At 40.9% G+C, this 26,761-nt stretch overlaps 1 protein-coding gene across 1 annotated transcript in view; it reads left to right on the forward strand.

The window, feature by feature from the left end:
• LOC141139839 (probable cation-transporting ATPase 13A4) overlaps positions 1–26,761 on the forward strand; it is a 156,966-nt gene that overhangs the window by 108,834 nt on the left and 21,371 nt on the right. Inside the window, exons 20-26 of the mRNA XM_073626363.1 lie at positions 352–474; positions 8,834–8,913; positions 16,160–16,202; positions 16,316–16,425; positions 19,780–19,876; positions 22,665–22,737; positions 23,419–23,593. Coding sequence (XP_073482464.1) covers positions 352–474; positions 8,834–8,913; positions 16,160–16,202; positions 16,316–16,425; positions 19,780–19,876; positions 22,665–22,737; positions 23,419–23,593 — 701 coding nt within the window. The remainder of the gene's footprint in view (positions 1–351; positions 475–8,833; positions 8,914–16,159; positions 16,203–16,315; positions 16,426–19,779; positions 19,877–22,664; positions 22,738–23,418; positions 23,594–26,761) is intronic.

Consider the following 26,761-nt stretch of genomic DNA (forward strand, 5'->3'; position numbering starts at 1 on the left):
TTTTGTCGTGTGCTGAGCCACAGCTTCGTTTGCTTATCTGTAATGCTTCTCAACCGCACAGTCACTGGGATGTACCAGCTATATACTGTATCTCCCAGAATGTGTTAGGATGGCCCATTACTTTCTATGGCAGATTCTGGTATATGCAACACGTATTTATCCTGCTCATCATGTTAAAACTTGTCATTAAACATATACAGTATAATGTATATTCATGGCGTAAATACTTTTATTAGATTGTTTTTACTACATTTATCTGCAGTGTTTGACTTTATAATCAGAATGTTTATGTAAATAACTCTAATTATGACCCATTTCATACATATCTTATATTTTATCTTGGAATTGCAGAATATTTATATTGACATACAAGATAAAAACAAGCCTGAGAGTGAAAACCTGCCTTATTATTTCGCTATGACGGGAAGCTCTTTTCAAGTTATATTACAGCACTTTAGCAATTTATTACAAAAGGTAATTGCTTAAGATTATTTTCAATAAAATTCATAAAATGTTGTATGTTTAAAAAGAATAGCACTTTGGGTGTTTCAACAAAAATATTTCCATAAGATTATATATGTATTTGACATATTTTATGCATGTTATTTACTATACTTGTAACAGCCTCTGTTGTGTAGATGACCAAAAGCTCTGAGTTTGCAGCTCAGGCTGCCACCTTGGATGTGATGCCAGCAGCCCCAACAGATTCAAAGTTGCCACTCAGGTGACACTGTGTAATTTTTTTCCTTCGCTGGCAGCTACATAAAAGTTTTTGTAGGAGGAGAAGGAGGCATGGAGAAGCTGGGGCAGCACAGACAGTAATAAAACCCAGATAAAGAACGGGTTATGTCGTGCAAATAGGAAGAGGGTTGTAATAGGAAATTTACTACTCAAATTTTCCAGTAAGTTTAAAGTCACTTTGCAAGTGAATAAAAATCATTCATGGAGAAAAATAAAACACTGCAGATAAGCATTTAAAATACTTGATTTTTACAATTCTTTTTAAGTTGGTGACAGCCAGAGTCTCTAATTTACTTGTGATTTATATTCAGCTGATTCGTACAAAAGGTCTCATGTCTTTGGGTGCCAGTAGATGAGGTCAGTCAGCTGTTTTTAGGAAGAACAATAAGTAGTATAGGTTTGAAAACCTGCCCTGGTTAATATTGTCCCCTTTTGGTAAACTGGTACTGGTCTTGTCCACTGCTGCATTTAGCAGCTCCTTCTGTCCTCTCCATTGACATGCACTTGTTAGGTCTGCAGAGCCAGCCTTCTAATTGTGTGGAGTGCTGTGCAGCATGAAATGAGTAGGGATGAGCCAATGGTTGGGATGAGTTGATAAACTCCCAAACATTTGGCGGGAGTTGGAAATCGTATATAGAAGCAATAGTTCTACAATTTCTATAAATGAGAACATCCTGCTGTCACTGGTGGCTTAGAAAGCAGCAGGAGCTTGCTATGTCCCTTGGAACAACTGACATCACCAGGAATACCCAGCCATGTAGCCAAAGGAACAGGGACAGTGGTGACATTTATGCCCCTTTCCTTAAATCACTGATGACTGCTCAAGAAGCCCTAATTCATTTGAGTACCATCAGGATCAGTAGTGTGCCCTGGTTTCTTTTTTCAGTGAGTCGGCAGGCATCATGGTTGATTATTTCTCCCAGATTTCTTAACTCCAAATATAAGGACAGGACTCCATTTCATTACAAACCCTGGACTCCCAAATGTTCCAAACTTGCAAGCAAGTTCACACGTTGAGGTAAAGTTTCTACTCCTCGAAGTAGGGGGTCCTCTGTTAGCCTTTGTTACCACCTGGACAGAAAGCTATGCATTTTTTATTGCGTTTTCAGTTTTGCAGAAACACACAGTCCATTTAACATGGTTTCCTATGGATGTAGTTCACATCTGTGCAATTTATGGAAAGGGTAAGGGACATTTTTCTGTTTTTTTGGTTTCATAGACTTCAATGGATCAAAAGTGTGTAATGAAAAACGTGAAGTGAACCTGCAATATGCAACTGCAACATGCATAGGTGTTAATCAAGCCTAACTCCCTGCTTTTACATGAGGGTTCTGGGTTTGTCAGTGGACTCCTTTGAGGTGATCCCACATGCCCAATTCAACTCCATACTCCATACATTTCAACTTAACATTCTGGAGGCATGGGACAAGAAGGTACATTTTCTGCCATAATAGCTCACAAATCCAGCCCTGGTTGGGTTCTGGAAGATTCCCATGAGGGATGCCAACCTGACAGGCTGAGGAGGAGTCCTGGACACCCTGTCGGTGCAGGGGACTTGGTTTCTGGAGGAAACTTGTCTTTCAATCAGTATACTGAAGATATCAGCAATTTGGTTGCCTTTTAGAGCTGGGTCTCTTAACTGCAAGGCCATCCGATCTGGATTTATTAGAACATCACAAAAGCTGTTGCATACATTAACAGTCAGGGAGGATACAGAAGTGTTGCAGCTCAAAAAGAAGTGCTCTTATTCTGACTTGAAACTTAGACATTACATTAGAACTGTGTCACCATACACATCCCAGGCATGCAAAAGTGGCTGGCAGGCTCCCTCAGTTGACAGCATCCCTCTATCAAGAGGGGTTTCAGTATCTCTTTTAGGATCTCTGTTGAAGGTGGGGAGCACCAGGCTTGAACCTCCTGGCTTCCAGATTCAACAGCAAATAAAAGCAAGTTTCTCTGAGTTCTGAGATCATCTAACCAATCCAATGGATGGTCTAGTGACTCAACTGGATCAAGTCAGCCTGACTTATCCCTCTCCTCTGCTTAAAGCAGTAAACCCAAAAGCAAACATGTATTATAATGCAGCTTACCAAGTCTTAGATGTGACGGATTTATTTGTTTCCTTTTTAGGCTTTCTTTCTTTCTTTTATTTTCATCTGGTAATCCAGCCAGCAAGTCTGTTTTTCTCATGCTCTCCAGCAAAATGTATAATTTTACATGGCTGAGACAAACAACATAACACTGGCAGGGGTGATTAAAATGATGCGCTTTTATTTATTTATGCAAAACCTTTATCCCAAAAGAAGAAAGAAACTATTTGCTGTAACTGATTATAAAGTTTGAGTTGGAGTTTGGTTTTAATTTGGCAGTGTATCTAAATCTGATAATACATTAAACACTCCTATTCCCCCCAGACTGACAATGGTGCTATCTGCCGTGCCTCTCCTCTTATGCTCGATCATCCAGAGTTATTCCTCACTAATACAGAAGGTGTATTACTGGTCAGATCACCAGGTGAAAACAGAGGGAAACTAGCCAAAGAAAAGAAAACTGATGCAGCTACCACATCTAATGATTGGTAAGCTGCGCTGCAATATAATAGATTTTTGGTTTTGGGTTAAATACCACTGCTCCCCAGGCTAAACATTCTCAGGGAAACAGTTGATTGGTCAGTGCCGCCAGTGCCTACCAGTGCCGCCTGTGCCCACCAGTGCCGCCTGAGCCCACCAGTGCCACCTCTGTGCCACTACAGTGCACACCAGTGCAACCAGAGCCACACCAGTGCCACCTGTGCCCATCAGTGCCTCCAGTGCCACATCAGTGCCACCAGTGCCACATCAGTGCCACCTGTGCCCACCAGAGCCACCTCTGTGCCCACCAGAGCCACCTCTGTGCCCACCAGAGCCACACCAGTGCAGCCAGAGCCACACCAGAGCCACCTGTGCCCACCAGAGCCACCTCTGTGCCCACCAGAGCAACACCAGTGCAGCCAGAGCCACACCAGTGCCACCTGTGCCCATCAGTGCTCATCTGCGCCACATTAACCTCACCAGCTACCAGTATGGCAAAACAATTATTTATGGCCGAGGAGGCCTACCAGCGTCTCAGCATGACCGATGAGAGCAGCGGGGAGCTCTCCGAGTCTCTGTCCGATTCGGATTCGGCCTATGAACCCGTGACAAGCAGCGGGTCCGATACAGAATCAGAAGAGGAATATGTGCCCGTGAAAAGAAGGCGTTCTGGCGTGGAGCAGCAGCCTACTACCACCTCGAGAGCAGTGCCGTCCACCTCCAGGGCAGTGCCGTCCACCTCCAGGGCAGTGCCGTCCACCTCAAGCGAAGAGCCACTGCAACAAAGGCCAGGCACCAGTAGGGTGTCATCTCAGCCCCAAAGGGATAGAGGCCATGCCAGCCTACCCTATGCCCTTCAAAGCCCCCTGTGGCTTCCCCCTAATTCCAGAGCAGCAAATATCCCCCCTTTTACCGCCCAGCCAAGTGTCCAGGTGAACACCGATAATTTTGTCATGCTTGATTTTTTTTATTTGATTTTCACCGAAGACTATATATCATCCATTGTGGCCCAGTGCAACCTTTACGCACAGCAGTACATCGTAAGCAACCCTGGCTCTAGTTATGCCCGTCCCTTTGAGTGGAGAGAGCTTACCATAGCAGAATTTAAAATTTTCTTAGGCCTAACTTTTACAATGGGTCTCACAAAAAAAACGAAATGTACTCATATTGGTCAACTAACCCCGTCCACCACATGCCACTCTTCTCTTCAAAAATGCCAAGATCAAGATACCTTATGATTTTGCGCTTCCTTCACTATAATGACAACACCCAGTGCCCTCCCCGAAATGACCCAGCATTTGACAAATTATTCAAACTTCGGCCACTCCTAAATTATTTCTCTGAAAAATTTCCCCAGCTATATACCCCCGACCAGAATATTTCTGTTGATGAGTCCCTTGTAAAATTTACAGGCAGGCTTGGCATCAAAGTTTATCCCCAGAAAAAGGGCCCGATATGGGGTTAAAATGTATAAACTTTGCGACCGAGCCACGGGGTACATTTACGCCTTCCGGGTGTACGAAAGGAAGGACACCCAACTGCATCCCCCGAATGTCCAGAATATATTGGAACCAGCGGCAAAGTTGTCTGGGAGCTCGTTTATCCACTGCTTGGAAAGGGGTACCACCTTTATGTGGATAATTTTTATACTAGCTTGCCCCTCTTCCGCAATCTTCACCGGAGGGACACCCCAGCATGTGGTACTGTAAGAACCAATAGAAAAGGCTTCCCGCAAAAATTGGTCAAAGAAAGGCTACGCCGAGGGGATACGGTGGCTTTGCGGAACCAGGAGCTATTGGCTGTCAAGTGGAGGGACAGACGAAACGTCCACATGCTGACGACAATCCATAATGACACCTACGTGGAAGTCCCAAGAAGAAACGGCCCAGTCCAGAAACCTGCTTGTATTTATGATTACAATTTATTTATGGGGGGAGTGGACTTCAACGATCAGATGATTGAACCCTACCTTCCCACAAGAAAATCCCGTCACTGGTATAAAAAAGTGTCCATTTATTTTTTCAGTTTGGCCATGTATAACACTTACGTAATTTACCAAAAATCTACTGAGACCCCCGTATCCTATCTGCAATACCAGGAACAAGTAATCTCCTCCCTTTTGTACCCTGAAAGCCCACCAGAAAATATTCGCTCTGATTCCGTGAGCAGACTCCACGAACGCCACTTTCCTGACAAAATCCCCCTCCGTGAAACAGGCCACAGACGTCAGAAGAGATGCCGAGTGTGCTCCAGAAGAGGAATTAGAAGAGACACCACGTATTATTGTCCCGATTGTCCTTCCCAACCAGGCCTCTGTATAAGTGAATGTTTCCGCCGTTACCATACTTCTCTACAATATTAGGGAAGTATGGTAAACGTAATTCTCATTTCCTGTAATTTTCCTCCACACCCCTTATGCCACTGCACTGAACCTGATTTACCTCAGCCTTCTCCGGAATCGACCCTGGCCTGTTATACGACCAAGCTTCTGCCTAACGATAAACATACCTCTGCCTTATCTGGAACTGACCCTGGCCTGTTATACGACCAAGCTTATGCCTAACGCTGATTTGTACCTACCTCTGCCTGCTCTGGAACTGACCCTGGACTGTTTGACCACGTTTTTTGCCTGCCTCTTGGACTGATCATTTACCCTGCTATGCTAGTGGGAACACAGGGGTCTCACATATGTGAGGGGCTCCAGAAATGTTTTTCTGGATGAAGAAATCTAATTTTTTAGTTTTCACATTCCCAGATTTAGGATCTGGAGACTCGGAGGCTTCAAAGAGATTTGGGTGGGAGAAGCCTCTACCCCTGTCCCCATTCTTTCCTGGTCTGCTACTTGGACCATGTTCCTGCTTACTACCAGGACCAATATTTTGGCACTGCTGGCAATGTCTCTACTTGCACTGACCCTGGACTGTACAAGGACATTATCCCTGCCTGTACTATGGACAATATTCCTGCCCGCTGCCTGGACAATTCCATTCACTGTGGCTGACCACGTCCCTGCCTGCTGCCTGGATCAGGGCTCTCCTCCTGTGGACAACTGCACTACTAAAACCACAGGTAATCTTTTGTTTACCCTTTGCTCAGCAGAATGTATTTTAGGGTGTAATTCTTGGTATGTTCATGCTATGTGTTAGAAATATGAAGGGCCTTCAAAAATGTGATAGATTGTAAGGAAATTAGATGTGTAATTTATGCCCCTAGAACGCCTGAATGTGCTACTTCAATGTTGGGCCTCTGTATGTGGCCAAGTTGTGTTAAAGTCTCACACATGTGGTATCGCCATACTCAGAAGGAGTAGCAGAATATATTTTGGGGTGTCATTTTTGCTATGTACATGCTATGTGTCGGAAATATCTTAGAAATGGACAACTTTGTGTAAAAAAATGCGTTTTCATTTTTTTTCCACATTTTCCCAAAACTTCTGGAAAAAAATGAACCATTCAAAAGACTCATTATGCCTCATAGATTATACGTTGGGGTGTTTTCTTTCCAAAATGGGGTCACTTTGTGGGCGTTTCCATTGTCCTGGTGCTCCAGGACCTTCAAAAGTGTAATAGGTGGTTGAGAGATTAGATGTGTAATTTATGCTCCTAGAACGCCTGTATGTGCTACTTCAATGTTGCACCTCTGTATGTGGCCAGGTTGTGTAAAAGTCTCATACATGTGGTATCGCCATACTCGGAAGGAGTAGCAGAATATATTTTGGGGTGTCATTTTTGCTATGTACATGCTATGTGTCGGAAATATCTTAGAAATGGACAACTTTGTGTAAAAAAAAATGCGTTTTCATTTTTTTTCCACATTTTCCAAAAACTTCTGGAAAAAAATGAACCATTCAAAAGACTCATTATGCCTCATAGATTATACATTGGGGTGTTTGCTTTCCAAAATGGGGTCACTTTGTGGGCGTTTCCATTGTCCTGGTGCTCCAGGGCCTTCAAAAGTGTAATAGGTGGTTGAGAGATTAGATGTGTAATTTATGCTCCTAGAACGCCTGAATGTGCTACTTCAATGTTGCGCCTCTTTATGTGGCCAGGTTGTGTAAAAGTCTCACACATGTGGTATCCCCATACTCAGGAGGAGTAGCAGAATATATTTTGGGGTGTCATTTGTGTAATGTACATGCCATGTGAGAGAAATAACCTGTTATGATGACAATTTGGTGTGAAAAAAAATAAAAATAAAAAAAATCTTCATTTTGCAAAGAATTGTGGGAAAAAATAACAACTTCAAAAAACTCACCATGCCTCTTACTAAATACCTTGGAATGTCTACTTTCCAAAAAGGGGTCATTTTGTGGGTATTTGTACTTTCCTGGCTTGTTAGGCTCGATTCACACCTATGCATGTTGCTTTTGAGTGTTTTTGGAGGGTTTTTTTTCATGCTTGCCATGTTTTTGAGCAGCGTTTTTGCGGCGTTTTTGCCGCGATTTGCGTTTTGCGTTTTTTTTTTTTTTTTTTACAGTTTTTTTTTACAGTCTTAAAAAAAATGTAAAAAAAAATAAAAAAAAAAAAAAAAACGGCAAAAACGCATCAAAAACGCACCAAAAACGCATCAAAAACGCTGCAAAAACGGTGCACTTGCGTTTTTGATGCTTGTCCATTGAATTCTATTACATGCAAAACGCTGCATTTTGCATGAAAAAAAGTCCCTGACCCTTTCCAAAAATGCAGAGAAACAAAAAGGCATTGATGTGAACATGTTCCATAGGAACCCATGTTAAAAAATTCCCATGCATTTCTGCAAAATGCAAAATGCATCAAAAAACGCGCTAGTGTGAATGGAGCCTTAGGGTCTCAAGAAATGAGATAGGCCTCAGTACATCAGGTGTGATCAGATGTGATCGATTTTCAGTGATTGGCACCATAGCTTGTAGACTCTATAACTTTCACACAGACTAAATAATATCCACTAATTTGGGTTATTTTTACCAAAGATATGTAGCAGTATAAATTTTGGCCCAAATTTATGAAGAAAAACTACTTATTTGCAAAATTTTATAATACAAATGAAGAAAAATGCATTTTTTTTACAAAATTTTCGGTCTTTTTTCATTTATAGCACAGAAAATAAAAAACCCAGAAGTGATCAAATTACCACCAAAAGAAAGCTCTATTTGTGTGAAAAAAAGGACGAAAATTTCATATGGGTACAGTGTTGCATGACTGAGTAATTGTCATTCAAAATGTGAGAGCACCAAAAGCTGAAAATTGGTCTGGTTAGGAAGGGGGTTTAAGTGCCCAGTGGTCAAGTGGTTAATAAAACATAAAGACCATTTTGTGGACCATATTATGACATGGAGTCCTGTACACAGCATTGTGTGAGTCATGTAGATCTCAGCTAAAAATCTCTGCCAAAGTGTCCAATAAGAGGCTAAAATCATTTCCTCGAAAAACCTGCTAGCAAGCATTTCTCTTTAGGCATTCATGGATTTCTGGGTGTGAAAAGAATATGTATGGATATTCTGTACATGCTAAATCATGCTGAGCTTGTCTACTGTTATTTTACAGATACTGATAAATGGCACAATTTTCGCACGTATGTCTCCAGGGCATAAATCAAGTCTTGTTGAAGAATTTCAAAAACTTGGGTAGGTAGGAGTATATCTGCAATGTATATCATCTGCATTAACCCTTATGTTGTTCATCTGTCTGTTGGTATATAAGCAAAAGTGAGTTCATCTTTAAGGTTTTTACATTGATGCTGGAAGTATTTCACACATTTTATTCGTTTTAACGTTTTCCTAGATAATAAAACTGACATCATCTGCAGACTTAATGTGTATTGCACTGTTACTAACAACATTTTATCCCGTGCAACTCCATCAATACTGTACATCTGCAATAAACAAATCTTAAAGTGGAACTCAACTCTCTCAAACAACATTAACTATCTTTAATCCTTAAGGTGCTAGCATTAGTAAATAAATAGGAAGTCACATTATATTTTCAACATTTCTTCAGTTGCTTTCCTGGTTTCTGGCCTAGGCCAAAATGATGTCCTACATCCCAGGAGTCTTCGTGGGCATTTATTTCCTTTTATTTCAGCTAAGCACATCCTCCTGCCTGCATGCCTGAGCTAAGGGCAGATGGATTTCAGGAAATAAATGCTACATAAATCTTCTGCCCTTACTCAAGATGGCTTTGGCTAGAAAAGCTAGCAGGTGTTTTTCAAAGTGATTTCTCAACAAAATAAAGAATGGATATAATAGATTGATGGATGGGGGAGTTTGATTTGAACATTAAAAATGAATTGAATAGTGTTTTCAGTTTGTGGTTCTCAGATACAGTTTTGTTCCACTTGAAGAAATATTTGTGACTAATACAATTTAAAGCAAGCTACAGTAATACATCTTTTAAAGTTAATATTAAACTTAAAAGTACAGTCGTGGGTCAGAAGATGGAAGCCCCAACTAGAAAAAATGTTGTTGGATCTATTCATTTCAAATAACACAGAGCTCCTTACAGGTATGCAAATTAGAGGCAAAAGGGTTATCATTTTCATAATGTAATTAAATTTGCCATAAGTTACAGGAAAGAGAGGCATGTTGGTATGGCAAGAATGCTAAATTTCAAAAAGGCTAACATCAAAAATCTGCATTTTTTACTTTATAATATTTGTGAGCCCCTGAATCTCCCTCTCCCCCTCAGTTCCTGTTGTTTGAAATGAGCAGTGCACATTAAATGCAGTCATGTGCACTGCTCTGTGCACACTACAAATCCCATAGTACATAGTAAGAGTTTAATTTCAGTGTTATTAAAAGAAATTTGGTGCAAGATGTAGCATTGATACAGGAAGACATAAATTAAATAGGGTTATGGGCAAGAACGTGACAGATGAGGTTCAATATTGAAAAATGTAAAGTTATGCACTTGAGCGCTAAAAATATGCATGCAACAGACACTTTGGGAAAAAATCCACTGGGTGAATATGAAATGGGAAAGAATTTCAGAGTCCTTGTAGAAAACAGACTAAAGCCGGCCATACATGGGTCAAAAATAAATATGAATTTTCTTTCAAAAATCCCACCATTAGTGGGCTTCAGCAATGGCTGATTTTTGTGCGGCTATCGAATTTGACTAATCTGGCATGTTGGAAATTTTTTGGAAAAACAAACAAATTTCTAATCAATGATGGGAGAATCATGCGAGAAATATAATCGAAAAGGACATGTGCTTTAGCTGTGTCCTGGAAAGAAAAGAAGATTCCCAGCTACGAAAATTCTTTTCTGTAGCAACATGGGGTGAAATTAAAGGTTTGGTTGGTTGAATTTCAAAATCAATGGTGGTGCCATTGGATCACAAAATTTCTGATTTTCTAAATAAAATTTGGAATTCAATCCATGTATGGCCTGCATTAACAATAGCATGCTATTCCAATCTGCAGCTAAAAAAGCTAGCAAAATTAAAAATGACATATATTCAAGAGATCAATCCATTATTCTTTATAAAACACTAGTCTGATTCATCTTAAATATGTAGTACAGTTTTGGCCAGCGGTTAACAGAAAGGCTGTCCTTCAATTAGAAAGGGCAACAAAACTAAAAAGGGGGTTGGTAGAGTCAGTTTCTGTATAAGGGCATAATTGACGATGGATTCACATCGGGGGATACTGTTTTGGTTTTTTTGTTTGTTTTTTAAATAAAGGAGTTGTCAACTGTGTGTGTGTGTGTTTATTACTTTTTTGACACTTTTATGGTGAATAGGTAGGGGTACCATGTACCCCATACTCATTCACATGGGGGGGGGGCAAGATCTGGGACATGGTGCTTTGGGTTGGGGCAGAGCAAAGCAACCACCCCCCCAATGTTGAGGACATGTGATCTGGTATGGTTCAAAGGTGGCACAGTGGTGTAGTGAGTAGCACTCTCACCTAGCAGTAAAAAGGGTTGCTGGTTCGAATCCCAACCACGACAATACCTGCCCGGAGTTTGTATGTTCTCCCTGTGCCTACGTGGGTTTCCTCCAGGTGCTCCGGTTTCCTCCCACACTCCAAAGACATGCTGGTAGGCTAATTGGCTTCTGACCAAAAGAAAATTGGCCCTAGTATATGAATGTGAGTTGGGGACCTTGGATTGTGGGCTCCTAGAGGGTAAGGACCAATGTGAGTGTGCGATGTATGTGTGGAGTGCTGTGTAAATTGACGGCGCTATATGGGTACCTAAAAAAAAAAAAAAAAAAGAAATGAAATGGGGATAATTGTAGACACGCACCCACACTCACTTAGGTTGAACTGGATGGACTGGTGTCTTTATTAAACCTTACTAACTATGTAAGTATGAGGGGAGCAATTTTTTTTTACTCTGCTGTCAGCGGAGAAACCTATTGACGGCTGATGACTCATAGGTTGTTAACCACTTCAATACCAGGCACTTATACACCTTCCTGCCCAGACCAATTTTCAGCTTTGCACTTTGAATGACAATTACGCGATCATGCTACACTGTACCCAAACAAATTTTTTATCATTTTTTCCCACAAATAGAGCTTTCTTTTGGTGGTATTTGATCACCTCTGCGGTTTTTATTTTTTGCTAAACAAATAAAAAAAAGACAGAAAATTTAAAAAAAAAAGAGTTTTGTTTTTGTTAAAAAACTTTGTAAATAAGTTTTCTCTTTCACTGATGGGCACTAATAAGGCGGCACTGACAGGCACTGATAAGGCAGCACCGATGAGGTGGCACCAATGAGCGGGCACTGAGGGGCACTGACGATGGGCACTGGTAGGCGGCACTGATATGCAGCACTGATGGGCATTGATAGGCGGCACTGATGGGCACTCATGGGTGGCACCGGTGGGCACTGATGGGCACTGAAAGGCTGCAAAGATGGGTTCTTATGGGTGACACTGATGGGCACTGATAGGTGGCACTGCTTTGCACTGATAGGCGGCACTGCTGGGCACTGATACATGGCACTGCTGGGCACTGATACGTGGCACTGATAGGCATCCCTGGTGGCACTGGCAGTGGTAGGCATTGTGAGTGGGCATTTATTGGCAGCTGCCTGGGCACAGATTAGTATTTCCCTGGGGGTCTAGGGGGCATATCTGGTTATCCAGTGTGGATGGCTTCCCTGGTGGTCCTGGGCGGCTTCCCTGGTGGTCCTGGGTGGGATCCGAGGGGGGGCTGTGCTGATAAACAATCAGCACAGACCCCCTCCTGTCAGGAGAGCAACCGATCGGCTCTCCTCTACTTGCGTCTGTCAGACGCGAGTGAGGAAAAGCCAATCACCGGCTCTTCCTATTTACATTGTGATCAGCCGTGATTGGACACGGCTGATCACGTGGTAAAGAGTCTCCGTCAGAGACTCTTTACCTAGATCGGTGTTGCGGGGTGTCAGACTGACACCCCGCAACAACGATCACCGCGATGCGCACCCCCGGTGGCATCGGCTCAATATCCTGCGGACGTCCTATGAGGCCCAGTCAGGTTATTGAAACCACTTTGCCGCCGTCATTCTGCTATATGGCGGGCGGCAAGTAGTCAAGGATGCTGCGGTCAGCTTCCTGTCCCCTTTCCTTAACAACCAGCCTATACTGCGCCCTGATTGGGCAAAGCTTTGCCCAATCAGGGGGCAAAATGCACTGTGCAGCGCACAGTGCATTGCAGGACGTTGGGCAGGGCAAACGTCCGCCGAACACCCTGCAAATTGATGCTTGGGCCAAACAATTCGCCCAACTCTATTTACAATGTACAAATAGATGTACGAATATAAGGGTGATTAGATAAACTGTATTAACCTGTTTAATACAGGTTACTTAAGAGGTTCTTTACTTTTAGTGCAGTGAAAATGCGGAGCTCTCTTCCCCAGGAGGGGGTATTAGCTGATATCTTCCGCAGTAAGCATAATGTACAGGGCTATGGGAAGTCTTCATTTCTAGATTGATCCGGGACTTTTTGTAATCACTGGTGTGAGTGCAGGTGGACAGAGAAAAAATAAGTCATTTTGTTACCCTCTTACAGCAAATTGGCTTATGCTTGTGCATGTTTTTCAATCACATAAATCTCACACTCATACACACAAAGTTTGAACTTTATGGACTTTTTTAAACTTATGCTATGTAACAGTACAGGGAAAAGTTTAAAAAGTAGCTTTAAAGAACTCCAGCTTTCCCCTCCCAAAACAGATGCATTAGGCATGTAAATAAATCACAACCCTGCGGTCAGTTTATGTGTAACTTACCTCCTTTATCTGTATACAGCAGATTTCTGTGTCTGTGATGTCACTCCCCCTCCTGGCTGAATTTCCAAGTTCTCTGACTTCCTGTTTCCTTCCCTTTCCAGTCCTGATGCTACATCTCCCGTCGTCCTTTGGGCCTCTGTAGCTTCAGGGTGGGCTATGGGAGTCACTTGCACCAGTTCTGGAAGTTGATGTGGGTGGGTCCTAGAGTTACTGTGGGTGTTTCTGGGCCTTCATGTGGATGGTGAAAGGTGAAAATGTGTCATACCTCCTCCTGTGTCATTCCTGTCTTGCAGCAAGCCGAAGAATAATGGCTTCCTGCAAGACTACAGAGGAAGGGCTATGGGAGGTTATTATGAACATGTTTCCTTCATATCTATATGGACCACTTCACAGAGAGCAGGGCTCTAGGAGGGTGGGATCTGAGGGGTGGGATGCTCCCTGTTCACGCTGGTCAGCTTATTTAACTTGGCAGGACTGAATTCTTAGGCTCCATGCACACTGGGCTTAAAAAAAAAGTCTGGTCTCTTGGGAGTAAAAAACACTCATATAGAGCATTTTTTGTACAAAATCTAGGAAAGTTTAGGATAGTTTATTCTGCCAGTAAAATCCAATCAGAAACACAATCAAGAAGGTTTTATTCTGCCTCTAAATGTTGAGCTCAAAATATGCCTCTTAAGGTCCTAATGTGCATGGACACATAACATGATAATGTTGAGTTGCTTCTACAGACACAACACAAAACTCCTGTAGAAGCAACATTTTTTAAGCCAGTGTGCATGGAGCCTAATTGTGATCCATTCAATCCTGCTCAGCAGCAGCACAGCTAGCTTTCATAGCAGATTTGGAAGGGGATTGCTTCTTGAATAATGCTGTGACATGGGAGGTTTGGACTCTTTCTGTAGGTGTGACATGGTGGGATTGAATGCTAATTAGGATGTATGCAATCCCACCCACCATTAGAACTGTGAAGGAAGTTACATCATTTGCAGAGTCTAAAAGACTACAGAGGGGTGTGTTATAGACTCTAGCTGCTGCAGGAAGCGGCTGTGGAAGGGATGGAATCTTTCAGCGGAATATACAGAGTGTCACATGGTACAAAGCCACAACTAAAGCCAGAATATCAGGGGATCTTCAGAGCAACATGACAAAGATGTATGATCTATGCTGGGATTGCTCATTCCATTCAGTTTTAGTAAAAAGAAAGTTGTAGTTCAGCTTTAATTGATTGTAGAAGAGGTAATATTCCCGCATGCATCAGCATAGGCTCCTTGCTCTGTCTTATGAGCAAAGTGAGCATCAATAAGTCTGTTAAAGCCACATATCAAATTTAAGCCTGATCTGAATGTTTGAATTTCACAGGTGCATCAAACAGAGATGTTAGTAAGTTTCACAGCCCAGGCTTCAGGAAGTAGACACACCAACCTTCCTTATGAAAAAGGTTGGGGCTTTAAATGAGGCCCACATAGACATGTGCCTCCATACCTGTTCAATTGCAAAAAAGGAGAGAGTTTGGGACTTTAGATGAGGCGTATACCCATAAGCCGATGCCGAGAGCATAACCTTAGTGTATACGCATAAACAAGATAGATGCACATTAAGAAAGATCTTTATTGGATTGTCTGTCAACATGTGTAACCATGTTGTAACATGATAAAACAGTAACTCGAATAAGGTTTCACAGCAATGATACAGAAAAAATACACAACAAAAATCAGACAATATATACATGATAAAAAACCATAGGGATTGCATGGAAGTCTTCCATGCATGTTTGATGGGGTTTACATCTACCCACATTGCTGCGGACTGCAGTTTAGGTTTATCAATTTTTGGACCCATTTAGTGATCTTTTTCTTTATGGATATTACATTAACAACAAGAATTCCCTGTTGGACGACCAATTTACCACAAATGATTCTATATGGATATCTGCAATTCTCTTGTGGTCCTTATACTGCAATCTATCATGTATTGGTATGGCCCCCTCAGTTCCCGTGGTGGACACCTGTGGGATGAGCTTTGGCAGTCGTCGCCTGGTGCTGACAATGAGAGCTGTTTTCATAGATAGATTGCGCTTTCTCCTGAGGAAGTGATGTTTTCACAAAATGCGTCGAGCATACTGTGCTGCAATTCCTCTGGTTTTTTAATCATGTATATAATGTCTGTCTCTCATTTTTTTTTTTTTTTTTTTTTGTGTGTATTTTTGCTGTATCATTGCTGTGAAACTTTATTTGAGGTACTGTCTTATCATGTTACAACATGGCTGCAAATGTTGACAGACAATCCAATAAAGATCGTTCTTAATGTGCATCTATCTTGTTTATGCATATATATACTAAGGTTATGCTCTCGGCATCGACTTATGGGTACACGCCTCATCTAAAGTCCCAAATTCTCTCCTTTTTTGTAACCTTTCCTTATGAGGGTCTGTGTAAGATCTGGCTGCAGGAGATTAAAGAGAATTCATATTCATTTGGTCAGCTTCCTGCCTTTGGCACATTTGTTTCACAGTTCACCGATTATTCTTGTTGCCTGCAATTTCTGTATAAAATATGATATTCACTATACCTGTGTATTTTCAGGTCTTACATGGCCAGCAATACTGTGTTTGATATGAAATCTAATCTAATCCGAATGATATTTTTTTCTGCAGGTATTATGTAGGAATGTGTGGTGATGGTGCAAATGACTGTGGTGTAAGTACAAACTGCACAGTTTCTCCTATTTTGTTATGAATAATATGAATAAAATACAACATTATTGAGACTAGTATCTGGTGGTGACTCATCTCCATGGTTATTAATTACAGGCTCTGAAGATGGCCCATGTTGGAATTTCATTGTCTGAGCAAGAAGCTTCTGTTGCTTCCCCATTCACATCAAAAACTCAGAATATTGAATGTGTTCCCCAGCTGTTAAAGTGAGTCTTCACAAAGCATTTTCCTAGTTTCACTTAGTTCATATGCTGAACTACCACTATACTAGATACATATTAAACAATGAGTTACTCATCCACTGACCTCTGTGAAGGTTGAACTATTTAGGGTTTAGATGCACAAGTGCAAACAAGATTTGTTAAAGTGCAGTGAGAGGAAGTTATCCTCTTTCTGCCCAAGTAATACAGCAGCAAAGAGAAGGGGCTTTAACACTCATATGCTGCACGTGTGCATCCATGGGGGCCTAGGTTTCTGTGCTGAGAGTCTGTCAAAGGCAGTTCCCTCTCTCTAGTAATGAATGGGAGCCCATGGGACCGGCTCCCAAACATGTGACCACTGTGATAGCTAAACACAGTGGTCATGCGACCAGGCAGTCTTTCCAGCCCCCAGTCACAAATTCCCTGATAAAGGGGCATCAAGGCTATGTGGGAAGGGGTCAAGCTTGCTTTAAAATTTTAATTATGTGCATGGTATTAAAGTGATTGTAAAGTCTCATTTGTTTTCTATAAAAATAACAAACGTGGTATACTTTCCTGTTTTGTGCAGTGGTTCTGCACAGGGCAGCCTCATTCCTGGCCCCTCCCTCCTGTTGATTGCCCCCACAGCAAGCAGCTTGCTATGGGGGGCACCGGATCCGAGCTGCAGCTCTGTGTATCCATTCAGACACAGAGCTGTGGTTTGCCCCACCCCCTCTCTCCTGATTGGCTATCTGAGTTTGACAGCAGCGGGAGCCAATGGCGCCATTGCTGTGTCTCAGCCATTCGGGAGTTATCCTGGATAGCCGAGGCACTCACTTACATCGCTGTATAGAGATGGGATCAGGTAAGTATTAGGGGGGCTGAGGGGAGCTGCTACACACTTTTTATCTTAATGCATAGAATGCATTAAGATAAAAAAACCCTTCTGCCTTTACAACCACTTTAAACAGTAAGCTTCCCTGTACAGATCTGGATTTGGAGGAAATTTCACATCGCTTCCCTGCATATAATAAATATCCCAAAATAAAAAAAAAAAATAAAAAATTCTTCCTCTGTTTAGGCCGATATGTATTCTTCTACATATTTTTGGTAAAAAAAATGGCAAAAAGTGTATATTGATTGGTATATTGAGTGCAAAAGTTATAGCGTCAACAAAATAGGTAATAGATTTATGGCATTTTTGTTATTAATTTTTTTTTTTACTAGTAATGTCAGTGATCTGTGATTTTTAGTAGGACTGCGACATTGCGGAGGACAGATTGGACACTTTGACACTTTATTAGGACCATTGACATTTATACAACGATCAGAGCTAAAAATAGCCACTGATTACTATATAAATGCCATTGCCAGGGAAGGGGTTAATACTAGGGGGCAAGCAAGGGGTTAAATGTGTGTCCTAGGGAGTGTTTCTAACTGGGGGGTGGTGGGACTGTCTCCTCTCTCCTGAGAGAACGGAGATCTGTCTGTTTACATTGACAGATCTCCATTCTGCCTCTCTCGGGAGTGATCTCGGATGCCCGGCAGACATTGCGGGGCATGTGCATCGGCTCTGTTGTCATGCCGCGGGTCCCCTAGTGGTCTTAAAGCGGCCGACGTACAGCGATTTGCCCAGGAGAACCAACCTGCTGCAGTATAACTGCGGCGGCTGGTCCTTAAGTGGTTAAGGTACCAATGCATAATGCCAGACATACTGAAAATAGATGAATGGTTTACATACACTTTAAAGGGGTTGTAAACCCTCGTTTTTGTTTTTTTTTTTTGTTGTTTTTTTAAATAACAAACATATCATGCTTGCCCCCTATGTGCAGTTCTTTTTGCACAGAGTGGCCCTGATCATCGTCTTCTGGGGTCCCCCAACGGTGCTCGCAGCTCCTCCCCGCATCAATAAACCTCGTAGGAGAAGCGCCCTCCTTGGGGGTTACCTTGCGGGCACGCTTCCGAGTCCAGCATTTGCGCCTATAGACACATAATGCCGGACTCGGTCCCTCCTCTCGGCGTCCGTGTCTATTGGATTTGATTGACAGCAGCGGGAGCCAATGGCTGCGCTGCTATCAATCTATCCAATCAAGAGCCGCGAACCCCAGGCAGAGAGGTAGAGGGCGTCTCCGGCGGGGGAACGAACGGGCTCAGGTGAGTAAAACGGGGGGCTGGGGGGCTGGTCAGTGACAGAAGTTTTTTCACCTTAATGCATTGGATTTGATTGACAGCAGCGGGAGCCAATGGCTGCGCTGCTATCAATCTATCCAATCAAGAGCCGCGAACCCCAGGCAGAGAGGTAGAGTGCGTCTCCGGCGGGGGAACGAACGGGCTCAGGTGAGTAAAACGGGGGGCTGGGGGGCTGGTCAGTGACAGAAGTTTTTTCACCTTAATGCAAAGGATGCATTAAGATGAAAAAACGCAAGGACTTACAACCCCTTTAACACTGATATGTTGGCCTTCTCAGTTCATGATTTTGCCACAAAAAAAATGACTGTGGCAATGCTAAAATTGATGGTAGGTCAGGCTTTGAGTGTGGAGAACTGTGCAAATAGTAATGAAACAGACAAACTGTACATCTGCATCTGAGGTCTGTTGTTTGGTTGTTAAGGGTGTACACAAACTTAAAAGCAGTGCTCTTTAGACATATGAACGTTCTTTTCCTAGACTGTCTTCTGGAATATCACATTGAGCTGTGCCTCTTCACTCTTCGGACACAATACACCAGATCTAACATGTCCTCTAAAACTCCAGTATTCACCTTCACTATCTACTACTGTTTCCTTTTGGAGAGAGTGGAAACGATCCCATTTTATGTTTCATCTTTGGTGCTGTGCTGAAGTGCAGGCAATTTTTACTGATACACTTTGTCTCTAAAGCCCCATACACATGATGAGAATATCGGACCAATGATTGCCTTTTTTTTTTTGCATGCTAGTCTCATATCGAAAATGAAGAGGTTACTAAACTTTCAAAAATTCTTGTATGACAGAATTCAAATTTTGAAGTGATTTAGTGTATTGTAATGTATTCTTTTGTTTTTTTAACATTCGTGGTCTTGCTCTTCTGTTTTTTTACGGACGAAAACTGTACTGATTATCCAAAAATCGTACGATCTGGTATTCTTATGAGAACATTTTTTGTGTTTTGTCCCTTTTGGATAATTAATTGTCGTGATCGGCTCTCGAAAGCTGTGTATTAATGATCAGATTCTCGTGCGTTCGATTTGAAAGCGGTATTTTTCATCTGATTTTCTCATCGTATGTACTAGGCTTAGCTTGTGATTTTAAATGGTAGCTGTTCACTTATAATAGCTTACCTCCTGTACATATACTATGCCACAGATTTTATGTACCATTATCCTTGTATTCTATATTTCAGAGAAGGAAGAGCTGCTCTTATTACCTCTTTCTGTGTATTTAAGTACATGGCTCTTTACAGCATGATTCAATATATCGGTGTGCTGCTCCTATATTGGGTAAGGCTAATAAATAAAATACAGTAAATATCTGCGCTAAACTATATGAGAACGGGGTGCGGCAGCTCGTAAATAGCCTAAATACTGAAGCTCAAAACACATGGATAAATAAAAAACAAGCACGCATCCACTACTATTCAATTAAGAAAAGTGAATAAGTGAAAAAATAAAAAGGAAATACCAAAAAGATGTTGCAAGTGAAATATTTCAAAAAAGGACATTCATATAAAATGCCAATACACAAGAAAAATACATATAAAACAATTAGTGAACTGATCAATATAGAAAGTGAAAAAAAAAGATTATTGCATATGCTCAAAAAAAAAAAAGTCCATATAAGTGTAATGACCGCTATATTAGACACCGTATATCTTCCAATATCCTGAAGTCAGGAAATAATATCAATGCCGCTTACCAGATTTGTAGGATCTCAAATTATAGAGATTAAAGATGCCTATGCACAAGCCTGCCAGCGGGAATACGATACTCCTGTGGTTCATAGGGGAAAATACTCCTTCTGTTGCAGCGGGATATCCAATTTTAGAAAGAAGGCTTTCAGACGAGAATCATCCTATATTTTTCAAATAGTCCTGGATGGTCTCATTCAATAAAGGATAGAAGAAAGGATTTCATGATGTAGTATGTCCAAAATAAATTTTATTTTAAAATTGTAGCAAACTCTTACATCCAAGAACACAGAAGATTTCAAAAACATCCGCGGCTCAAGCCAGCTGACTGTTACCGTGATCACGTTAAGGGCTAGTGCTCTAACTGACGCGTTTCCCCATACAAGGCATCAATGACATTTTTTTAAATCTTCTTACCGCATTCTTGGATGTAAGCGTTTGCTACAATCTTAAAATTAATTTATTTTGGACATACTACACCATGAAGTCCTTTCTTCTATCCTCTATTGAATGAGACCATCCAGGACTATATGAAAAATATAGGATGATAGGATGATTCTCATCTGAAAGCCTTCTCTCTATAATTGAATATCCCGCTGCAACAGAAGGAGTATTTTCCCCTGAAAAGAACCACAGAAGGATTACATTCCCGCTGGCAGGCTTTGTGCACAGGCATCTTTTATCCTTATAATTTGAGATCCTACGAATCTGGTAAGCGGCATTGATATTATTTCCTGACTTCAGAATATTGGAAGATATACAGAGTCTTGGCATTTTATATGAATATCCTTTTTTGAGATATTTCACTTGCAACACCTGTTTGGTATTACCTTTTTCATTTTTTCACTTCTTCACTTTTCTTAATTGAATAGTAGTGGATGCGTGCTTTTTTCTTAAGAATAATAAATACTTCAAATACTCTGCTGCCTGACAAATACATTTCACTGGTAAAGTGTATCTAAACCCAAGAAAATGTAATATATTGCATCTTACCAGTCCTTTCATATCCTGGCTGCATGATTTTATTTTTTGAGGCTTTTATGCTTTTAATTGTTAACAGCTGGAGGGCCGAGGTTGCCTACCCCTGTAGGTGGAGGATAATACTAAGCATCTTAGATGATTGGTAGAGGTTGATTATCAAACCTGCTGTGTCCCTGTGAGTGGGCTTAATTCTTTGTTCTATTTTTGCTTATATTCCCATTAAGAAGATTGTTTCTCACTTCATATCTAGTAATTGGTGAATGACCAAAGAAGGAAGTGAGGGGACATCTCTTCAGTATGGATAACAGATATTCTAGCCCCTGGTGCCCATTTCAGAGTGAAAGCATTCATTTGTAAAGTTGCTATAATGACAGTGATCTAGCAGTCTCATGTAGCATGTCCCCAGTTTCTCTGGAGATTACAGAGACACTACGCCTGTAGTGCTTCTTCAGTCTTCAATCACTCCTGTCACCATCTACAGTTTTTGACCATCTCTTCTAGTATAGCTGAAGTCTCTTATAGCGTATTGTCATATTATGTGAGGCTATTTGGCACTGTCAGAGCCCATGGTCGAGGCCCCCTTACACTTTGTAAGGGGACAACTGCTGTTCTAACCCATCCCCCCAAAAAAAGTTTTAGCCAAAATTTGGCTTTAAGGAAATCTATATAACCCTTTTTATGTTTGATCATACCTGTAGATGTCGTAAGAGAAATGTAAGCAATTTAACAATGGATGTCAATAGAATTACATCATAGGCATTTGTTACATACAGTATACAGCCTGTGCCTCTGGCTTTGTAGTGCTAGACAGTGATTGTGCTCTACTGGTTCTCTTTTTATGTGGCATATCATTTTTATTTCAGTAGGTGCCTGATTTACAGATCTCAACTAAATGGAGATGCTAGAATCCGTTATATGAAATACACTATAGTCATTCAAATATGAAACAGCAAAAATAATAAATTAAAAATGTTTATGACACTGAAAATATAATATAGTTTTCTTGTTTAGTTTTTCTGTTTGATAGATAAAAGTATTCAACAAATTTGTACAGTGGATGATTTGGGTTTTGGATGGAGCCTTGTGGCAATAGGATGACTATAGTTGTGCAGTTTATCTCAACACAAACCACAAGTTGACAGATCATGCTTCAGATTTGATCTGCAGCATCATAAATTGATAGTTACTTAACAATTAACAATACCCCGTGTAGTATGATTGTCTACCTGGTTGAATATCCATTGAAAGAATTGTTTAGGTAGATCTCTCACACAGCAAAGTCACTGGTCTTTTTTTGATTGGACTGATCATATTTGAGTTAGTGTGACTGGCTGAATTCATGTGCATCTAGTTAACCCAAACACATTAATTAAAAAAAAAATATTTTTTTTGTTCTTTAGCAAAAAAACGCTTTTGCAAATTATCAATTCCTTTTCCAAGATCTGGCAATAACAACAGTGATCAGTATAACAAGTAAGTTGCAATCAATGCTTTTCTTTCACCACTTATCTGTGCAAAAACTCTCTTTGGTTTTGTAGTATTGTCCTTTTTATTTAATAGTTAGCCCTTAAATGTTTGTGCTTTTTTTTAACCTAATTTTTTATGCATTTATATGATCTGTTTATATCACCTAAAATTGATCAACATGTGCTTTCTACAAAATAAACTGACCAAAAATGGACATATTTATTTATTCAACACAGCATACATTGCATATAGAAGCATGAAGTTGGCAACCAAGGGACCCACACTTTTCAGCTAAAACTTTTTTTTTTTTTTTTGGATAGTAATGAGGGGGTCAGGTTCTCCTTGCTGTCTGTGTTCTCAATAGGACAATTTGTTGTCATTTGCCCTGGTGAGAGCTGTCACCAGAACTGAAAGCGAAGAAAAATCCACTATCTTCCACTGGTTCTGGTGACAGCTGTCTACGGGGGCATTTACCTCACTTTGGAGCCCTTTCATTGCTTCTTTTGTCTGCCGAAATGAGTTAAAAAACCAAACTGATGGATTTTAACTATTCTATCCAAAATGGTGGGGAAAGAAAGTTTTGACTTTACATGCACTTATTTTACCATACTGGACAATAACACAGACACTTGCTGGTTTAAGTATTAAGACCTAAGTAATTACTAACTATTCACTTTTTTATTTCAGTGAGTTTGAATCATGCATACCCAAAACTGGCCTCATACAGGCCTCCAGCCCAGCTAATCTCACCTCAACTATTACTCTCTGTGGTGCTAAATATTGTCTTCAGTCTTGCCTTACAAATCTGTGGCTTTCTCGTTGTACAAGACCAGCTGTGGTACAACTCCACTGATATCTTTAGGTAAGAAAATGTCAGGGCTTGATCAGTCAGGGTCAGAGCCCCTTATGTCTTCTTACCAGATAACCTTATATTACCTAGGTTGGTACATGATAAAGAAAATATATTCAATTATATAGTCGCTTAAATCTATTAACAAACCTAAGCACTTTGTATAGGTTGTAAATATCTAGCCTTTTGGGCCTTTTATCTCACTGCTGAAAACAATAGACTTCTGCAGTATTAACTGGTGGAACAAATCATGTGACCTAGGCTGCCTAGAGTAAGAGCTGAAAATTTTTTGATGTATTGATGTAAAAAAAAAAAAAAAAATCTTATGGCCACTAGGTGGTGCTGATGATATAGAAACGACTTACATTGAGAGACTATATAGCAATTTTCATTCTAAATGTTCAGATGTTTGTCACATCCACACAATGACCCCAATTCATTTTTAATTGAGCTTTTTCATTATTTTACTAATTCTTATATATCATATTTAATAACAAAATCTCTTGTTGATCAATAAATCACACCAACACATTTTTTCTAACGTGAACTAACAATTAGGAATGGTGGCAAACCACATTTCTAAAAGCCTGTAAGCCATCCAATAACCCTATAAAATGACCAATATTTTAAACCACAACCCCCGTCCTTGGTGGAATGGGCCCGTGAAATGGATTCTATTTGAAATCTTGAAAATTTGAGCTCTTGGGAGACAGATAAAACTGCTGATTTATACCATGACCTGGTCGGTCTGGAATCACTTCTGACATTTCTCTAAATTTGCCTCCTACCTTTGATCTCCTTCTCACACTATTTTCTATTTTTGTTTAATATCCAGTTTTAGCCCACTTCATAGTGACCCCTCTATCTCCCACCATCCCTCGCCTTCCTTTTTTTTTTTAAATTTCCCCCTCCCCCTACTTTTGCTCGTCTACCCATGTTTCTGGTTATTACAACGTTGTTCAGACTTTTACACGTTTGTGTGGTTTGGACTAATACTGTTGATATGCCAGGATCTGAGGAGGGTTTCCATCTGGTTCTCCTCGATGAAAGCCCTCTTCAGATGAAGGTCAATCGGTGTTTCCTATGTTGCTGGTATAGGCATACCAATGAAACTTCATCCTATGCAAAAGTTAGACGATTGCCTAGCTCCCGCACCACTTGTTAGGGTGATTATGCTCCCTCGTTATCTACCTATTGAGGTATTACCGTGTAGTTCTTTGACTTGCCTTATGTACTAGTATATACAGTGGGGACAGAAAGTATTCAGACCCCCTTAAATTTTTCACTCTTTGTTATATTGCAGCCATTTGCTAAAATCATTTAAGTTCATTTTTTTCCTCATTAATGTACACACAGCACCCCATATTGACAGAAAAACACAGAATTATTGACATTTTTTCAGATTTATTAAAAAAGAAAAACTGAAATATCACATGGTCCTAAGTATTCAGACCCTTTGCTGTGACACTCATATATTTTAACTCCGGTTCTATCCATTTCTTCTGATCATCCTTGAGATGGTTCTACACCTTCATTTGAGTCCAGCTGTGTTTGATTATACTGATTGGACTTGATTAGGAAAGCCACACACCTGTCTATATAAGACCTTACAGCTCACAGTGCATGTCAGAGCAAATGAGATTCATGAGGTCAAAGGAACTGCCTGAAGAGCTCAGAGACAGAATTGTGGCAAGGCACAGATCTGGCCAAGGTTACAAAAAAAATATGCTGCACTTAAGGTTCCTAAGAGCAGTGGCCTCCATAATCCTTAAATGGAAGACATTTGGGACAACCAGAACCCTTCCTAGAGCTGGCCGTCTGGCTAAACTGAGCTATCGGGGGAGAAGAGCCTTGGTGAGAGAGGTAAAGAAGAACCCAAAGATTACTGTGGCTGAGCTCCAGAGATGCAGTCGGGAGATGGGAGAAAGTTGTAGAAAGCCAACCATCACTGCAGCCCTCCACCAGTCGGGGCTTTATGGCAGAGTGGCCCGACAGAAGCCTCTCCTCAGTGCAAGACACATGAAAGCCCGCATGGGGTTTGCTAAAAAACACCTGAAGGGCTCCAAGATGGTGAGAAATAAGATTATCTGGTCTGATGAGACCAAGATAGAACCTTTTTGGCCTTAATTCTAAGCGGTATGTGTGGAGAAAACCAGGCACTGCTCATTACCTGTCCAATACAGTCCCAACAGTGAAGCATGGTGGTGGCAGCATCATGCTGTGGGGGTTTTCTTCAGCTGCAGGGACAGGACGACTGGTTGCAATGTGGCCAAGTACAGAGATATTCTGGACGAAAACCTTCTCCAGAGTGCTCAGGACCTCAGACTGGGCCGAAGGTTTACCTTCCAACAAGACAATGACCCTAAGCACAAAGCTAAAATAACAAAGGAGTGGCTTCATAACAACTCTGTGACTGTTCCTGAATGGCCCAGCCAGAGCCCTGACTTAAACCTAATTGAGCATCTCTGGTGAGACCTAAAAATGGCTGTCCACCAACATTTACCATCCAACCTGACAGAACTGGAGAGGATCTGCAAGGAGGAATGGCAGAGGATCCCCAAATCCAGGTGTGAAAAACTTGTTGCATCTTTCCCAAAAAGACTCATGGCTATATTAGATCAAAAGGATGCTTCTACTAAATACTGAGCAAAGGATCTGAATACTTGGGACCATGTCTTATTTTAGTTTTTTTCTTTTTTAATAAATCTGCAAAAATGTCAACAATTCTCTGTTTTTCTCTCAATATGGGGTGCTGTGTGTACATTAATGGAGAAAAAAATGAACTTAAATGATTTTAGAAAATGGCTGCAATATAACAAAGAGTGTAAAATGTAACGGGGTCGGAATACTTTCCGTCCCCACTGTATCACCTACTGTTGATGATATATGTACTTTATTGATTAGGGATCTAAGCTGGAACCTTATGATCATTCAGTTACCTTCTTTTTTTGTTTCCTTTGTATTTATGTAGCAACAAAAATCCAATAAACAGAGATTAAACATAAAAATGACCAAAATTTTGAATAGGGTCATTTTCTGTTTTACATCCACAGAATACTGCAAGTAGCATTTCGGTGATGATCAGAAAAAATGTTTTCTAACTGCCGACATGTGTCAAATTCCGATCGTGTGTATGCGGCATTAGGGTTCTTAGCCACCCCATAGTCCACTTTGGTAGCT

The sequence above is a fragment of the Aquarana catesbeiana genome, linkage group LG04, assembly GCF_042186555.1.
Source record: "Aquarana catesbeiana isolate 2022-GZ linkage group LG04, ASM4218655v1, whole genome shotgun sequence".
Lineage (NCBI taxonomy): Eukaryota > Metazoa > Chordata > Amphibia > Anura > Ranidae > Aquarana > Aquarana catesbeiana.